The sequence below is a fragment of the Pyxicephalus adspersus genome, chromosome 8 (assembly GCF_032062135.1).
Source record: "Pyxicephalus adspersus chromosome 8, UCB_Pads_2.0, whole genome shotgun sequence".
NCBI classification, from domain to species: domain Eukaryota; kingdom Metazoa; phylum Chordata; class Amphibia; order Anura; family Pyxicephalidae; genus Pyxicephalus; species Pyxicephalus adspersus.
In genome coordinates, this window is record NC_092865.1 from 64,668,463 (window position 1) to 64,674,489 (window position 6,027).

Genomic DNA, 6,027 nt, shown 5'->3' on the forward strand with positions numbered 1-6,027 from the left:
AGAAAACCGTGGGAAAGATTATTTGTGATAATGAACCTTTATGGCTGTAAGAACTGAAACCCAATCAATAAAAAGATCAGGGACAGAATAGCTGGGTAGGAAAGGGCAAGATAAGGCTGGATGTTTATCAGCCTTGAGATGCGGTGGGATCTTTGACTTGCTGCATCTTCTAATGCACACTGTAAGATTCTGACCATATGCAGTGAATTCACAATGAGCTATTTAAATACATGAAAAGAGCCTGTACATTTGTACAACTGTGCAAGGCTGTAATTTGGCTTTAATGGCACCTCTGATAGCAGTAGAAACCCAGCAGGGGTTTTTCTCATTACCTATTCTATCAACAAGTAAAAAAAAAGTTTTGGCTGAACTTCCCGAGTGGCCAAATAGGGAATAAAAAATCTTTCCTCAACCTAATGATATTGGAGTTATAGGGACAGCGTAGCCAATAGGGTTTTACACATGGTGTTCATCTCTCTTCACGTTTTTCTGACTTAGACCGTGTCTATGCGGAGTCTTCACCTTCATATCATAAAATCATCCTTTGACATTCCAATATTACTAGATTGAGATATTCTAGACATTTTGAGAAGTCCTTACATTAATCACTGCAAACATATGTTCTGTGCCGCTTATGACCGCAGCTAATGATTGCATAGAACTGTTGGACAAATAGAGATCAATCTGCAAATGATCGGTGGCACTGGTGTCTGTGAGCTGCATGCTGATCAAGGTCAATTTGCAGGTTGTTGAAGCGTGAAGAGTTTCTCTTCTGTGAGGTATAGGACTTTCCACTTGCTTGCTGATGACTGACACAGGACCTAAAAGGGGAATTCTCAGTACAGCCGGAATAATCTAATTAATTTACTTTATTGTTTCTGATTGGTCATGGATTTGGAGTATTTATTGCTCTTGTTTTCTCTACGAACACTGTGATAGCTTTTCTGTGTTTGTGCTTACATATATATATTCTCACTTTTTTATATTATTAAGTTTCAGAAGAAGTAATGTTTAATAAAGTGTGTCTGTAATTGCGTGGGTTTTGCATGTGAAGGTCTTGTAGATGGGTTGGGTATAGTTTTGTCTCATTTGAAGCCAAATCATCTGCTCATCTTTTTATTTTTATTTTTTTTTTTGTTCCACTTTTTTTGCTTAATGTATACAGCTATACAAACATTGTGTTTTTATATAGCTAAAATAAATTTCAGTTGTGTTACGTTTATCTAATTATTTTTTTTACATATTCATGGTCTACAAAACGGGGTCCGATTGTGGTATGCCAATTGACTAATGTGTATTTCAATCGATTTTTTTCAATTATTTGCAAAATTGAGGGAACACAAGTTTTTTAAGGCAAAATATAGGAAAGGGAAAAGAAAAGAGGGGGCTTAAACAAACAAAGGCAACAACAATTTCTTTGTAAATAAATTGTGTTCTTACTGAATAACATTTAAAAGTTACAGTAGTTTCATAAAAAGTAAAGAATAGCCATACGTAGCTATTTATATAACAAATTGTACTATATATTAAAGCAACAATGTTAAAAGAAGTAAGGATAACCAAATGAATAATAAATATTCATGTGGAGGGCATGGAGGGGAGAAGGAGAGGTCCTGCCAAAACTGAAATTAATTCTAAGTAAGGAAGCCAAGGCTCCCAAGTCTTACAGAAAGATGGCATTCAATTCTGGAACATGCAGGTGAGTTTGTCATTGGTCATAATCCAATTGATCCAAATTTTTTGTGAAATCTAAGGGAATGATTGCAGATTTTCAAGCAATTGTAATACAAGCTGCAGATACGTGCCTTGAAAGGGACATGTCACTTTCAGGGAAAATAGTACAGTTTTGGATAATTGACTACTTACTTTGAGCTGAAAGGTGTCTCCCCTCATCTCAAAAAATTAGAAGGCATGAGGGATGTTTTTGATTCATTGTGGTGCATTGGCAACCCATCTATCTATCTATCTAATCTATCTAATCTATCTAATCTATCTATCTAATCTATCTATCGTTTTCTCTGATTTGGGTTGATTTGTAGGAGTGATGGGTGCAATTGAAGTTTTAAAATAGACAACCACCCTGGTGGTTTCAGATCTTTCATGGATCTTTCGTGTGATCCTAAGGGCTTCTGAAAGAAGTTGTTCAAGTGTATTTCTGTCCTTATTCAGTTAAACAGAAGCCATATACAGCACATTCCCAGCCCAATTCATGCAAAGAACATGTCACAGAGAGCTTCTCTAGGGGCAATGGTAATTGCTTTTGACATCTGGACTCCTTTGCAGTAAGGACTGTTCTTTCATGTTTTATTGCCCATTCTTATCATTCAGACATCTACCTGTCTTTGGTAAGCTATTATCCTAGCCTGAGTATTTTCTGTGTATACTTTGATTACCAGCAATTGTTAGTCTGTAATGACATTGGAGAATGATGTGTCCACATTGCAAGGATCATGTCATGTAAACACTGGAATTCATGATTTTTTTTTATTTGGTTGCAGTTTTTTGACTGATACAGGGATCATACAATGGGCTGATTTGTAGAAGGGACAACCGGGATGTTCAGATTTTTCATGGACGCGTGTGATCATTAGGGTTGTAAGGATCATGTCATGTAAACATTTTAAACAATTGAATTCTTGTTAGAGATGTTTGTGTAATCTACCTATAAAATTCGGTTGGCACCAAAGATTTTACTGGCTGTATAATATTAAACATCTGGTACAACAATAATCTTCCTTAAATTTAGGGGTTACTCTTGAACCTTAATACATTGAGGCAAGATGGGAATACAATTATCAAACTCTTGCTTACTGTGTTTTTAAATCTAATATCTAGGATATTACTAACCCCAGACACTCCAATTTTGAGTATTTCTTTTTCTTCTATTTACAAGAAGAGGGGTTCTTCTTAGGTTGTCTACATCATTTTTCACAAGACTTGGACACTTTCTAATGGCCGTCTTTTTGTTATCCTGAAAAGGTATCATCAGCGCTGGATTAGATACCCACATCCAGAAATAGTGGCAAAGGAACTTAATTACAGATATAACTGAATATATATGCATTGAAAACGCCTAGGTTAGAGGGGAGTGAGCACGAGTGATGGAAGGGGTGTTAACATTTTGCCCAAAAGTGAGCTCTAAAGCCTAGCCACATTTTTATTTTTTTTTGGCTGGAGTGAGATACGGTTTATTTTTACCATGTGAATTTAAAAAAAGGTTACCTGTTGCTGAGTATTGGTAAAGGAATGGTATCCAGAACTGCTGTTCAAAAGATGAAAATAAAACATTAAATAAGCATATTATAATAGTTAAATCCAATTAATGAATCCCCCTCACATTCACTAGAATAAGCAAAATTAACAATGGAAAAGACTTGGCAACAGGGTGCAGAACAATGTTCTCCCCAGCCTCTTTTAGTACGGCGTACCACCGAACACTTTTCAGTAGCCACCAGGCTGTCATCAGACAATTGCTTAGACAAAATTATTACACTACAGTTATTAAACAAACATGAGACACCAGTAATACATGCACTGGAGAGTTGGAGCATAACAAAAAGACAAAAACAGTGCATACAGTGCAAAAGTTGGATGAAAGTATCTGTGGGCTGTAGAAAGCGGCCACAATTATACGGGTTACTAGAAAACTAAATTTGTTGTGTGTAGCCCTGCCCAGTTTTCAACCACCCGGCTAAATTTCTGGGGCAAACCCTGCACTATGGGAAGAAGGCAAGCCAGGAAAGACCTGTGACTTTGAGGATCTGCTGCCATATACTACAGCGGTGGTCCCCAACCTTTTGGACCTTGCAGACCACTAAATGCCTTGTGTCACTCAAAGCATAAGAAACTTCTGCCAGAGTGACGTCATGACGCCACAACTTGGGGTCCACAACATCAGGTCTGAGTCTGCAATGGTAGAGTGGATGGGTTGTGTCAAGGGACTGCCCTGAGCCTGCGATGCGTACCGGAGACATGGTCTGTGGCTCTGGTCGGTGAGCCACCCCAAGCGGGGTCCTTTCCATGACACTGCTGGGGGTGCACCGGCCAGAGCTGCGGCCCACCTGTCAGAAAGCCGCTGCCCCTTAATCAGATCTCTTTGTACCTCTACGTACGTTTGTCTACCTGCCATGAGGTTGCAAAGGTTTTGTTGCCTTTGTAAGTCCCCACTAAGCATTGATCTGGTGTAAGGTTTATCGGTAGGAAGACATAGTTCATGCATTAACATTTTTGTTTATTTTTGTATATGCATAATGTTGAAAAGGCTTCCTGATATTTTTTCTAACCTTTTACAGCTTGTTTTATCACTGTATCAATCTCATTTTGGGAGACATGATAAAAAATGCATTTTGTTTCATTGAATTGGATCCGGCAAGTGCTAAGGACTATGTGTATGCTTGTTAGAAATCATTCTGCTCTTTCTTTTCAGTTACTGCTTAAGCACATTAATTCGGGGCTCACTAAGACCTCTTTATTTCAATAGTGTTCAAATGCAGTGAATATATTTAAATTCTATCTTTTCAGGGGGTGAAACCAGCCAGCTTTGAGAAAGTGTCAGACCCTGAAATCAAAGAGATAATTGGGGAATGCATCTGTAAGAACAAGGAGGAGAGGTGAGAAGATTGTCCTTTTATTATCCTTGTAATGTAAATGTCAGCCTGATAATTACAATTCATGTTTGCTCTGAGAATATTTGCCCAATCAGCTGTAGCTCTGACACTCTGCCTCAGGATCTCGATAGAGAGATTCTATTATCGACCCGGTGCTGCATTTATGCAGGTCAGGTCTTTACAATTTATTTTCCGTGAGTCAGCTAAATCTTACTGGCACTGGTAAATAGAATGCTGTTGTTTTAAAGCATCATTCTAAAACAAATAAACTCTCAAGGAAAGAAAATGCTGAACCTTAGACATATTTCCTGTTTTTCTGAATGTCTAGATATAGAAGCCACAATGTTGTATGTGACATGACAGTATTCTTACGTTGGGTTTAAAGAGATATTGTAATCAAAGTGAGGAATATTTCATTTGAAGTTTTAGAACCGAAGAATAAGCGTATGGAATTTAGTTTTTGAATAATAAAATAGTAAAATCTACAGAAAATCCTGAAGTGCAGACATTAGCCCCAATTTATAAAAGCTCTCCAAGGTTGGAGAGGATACACTTTCATCAGCGAAGCTGGGTGATCCAGCAAATCTGGAATGGCTTTCTTTAAAGGTATTTGCTAGCAAATGTTTTGAATCCTGGACCAGGTTTGCTGGATCACCCAGCTTCACTCCAGCCTTGGAGCGCTTTGATAAATCAGGCCCATTGACCTGATCATTCAGATGTCATCTCTTGAATTATAACCCCATCCCAACTTTTAATTTGGTTATGATGGGTCATTTATGCCAGTAGATAGCACTATGTCCTCATGTTGTGTGTAACAAGTGTGTTTGTTTTACACTTTACACAAGGACACAGTGCCATCTACTGATGTGACCTATGTATAAAGCAAAGTTGTTTTTTTTTTCATTTTGGGAGCAAAAATTCTTAGGTTAACTGTGAACATTTGATTATGGTCAGTAACATAAATACAAACTTGTAAAAGTTTCTTCGGATATTTTAATATTTAACCTTTCATGCCCTTTGTCTGACCTAAAAAAAAAAAATCTTTGGTTCTGATTTTTTTGTTGACATTTTGAAGCAGCAAATCACAATAACCATGGTTTTAATGTTTCAGGTATGAAATTAAAGACTTACTAAGCCATGCTTTCTTTGCTGAAGACACAGGGGTGAGGGTTGAACTTGCTGAGGAAGATCATGGCAGAAAATCCACGATTGCCTTAAGACTGTGGGTAGAAGACCCCAAGAAGCTAAAAGGAAAACCCAAAGATAATGGAGCCATTGAGTTTACCTTTGACTTGGAAAAGGAAACACCAGAGGATGTTGCACAGGAAATGGTAAATAGACAAAAACCATAGTTACATAGAAGCTTATAGGTTGAAAAAAGACATCAAGTTCAACCACTAGGGAAATAAACATATCCCAG

General features: G+C 37.6%; 1 protein-coding gene across 5 annotated transcripts in view; it reads left to right on the top strand.

Annotated features, from left to right (window-relative positions):
- Positions 1-6,027, top strand: part of WNK2 (WNK lysine deficient protein kinase 2) — a 154,102-nt gene that overhangs the window by 76,865 nt on the left and 71,210 nt on the right. For all 5 annotated transcript variants that reach the window (XM_072420972.1, XM_072420971.1, XM_072420974.1 and 2 more), the window contains exons 6-7: positions 4,522-4,610; positions 5,719-5,938. In XM_072420972.1, the coding sequence (XP_072277073.1) occupies positions 4,522-4,610; positions 5,719-5,938 (309 nt within the window). The remainder of the gene's footprint in view (positions 1-4,521; positions 4,611-5,718; positions 5,939-6,027) is intronic.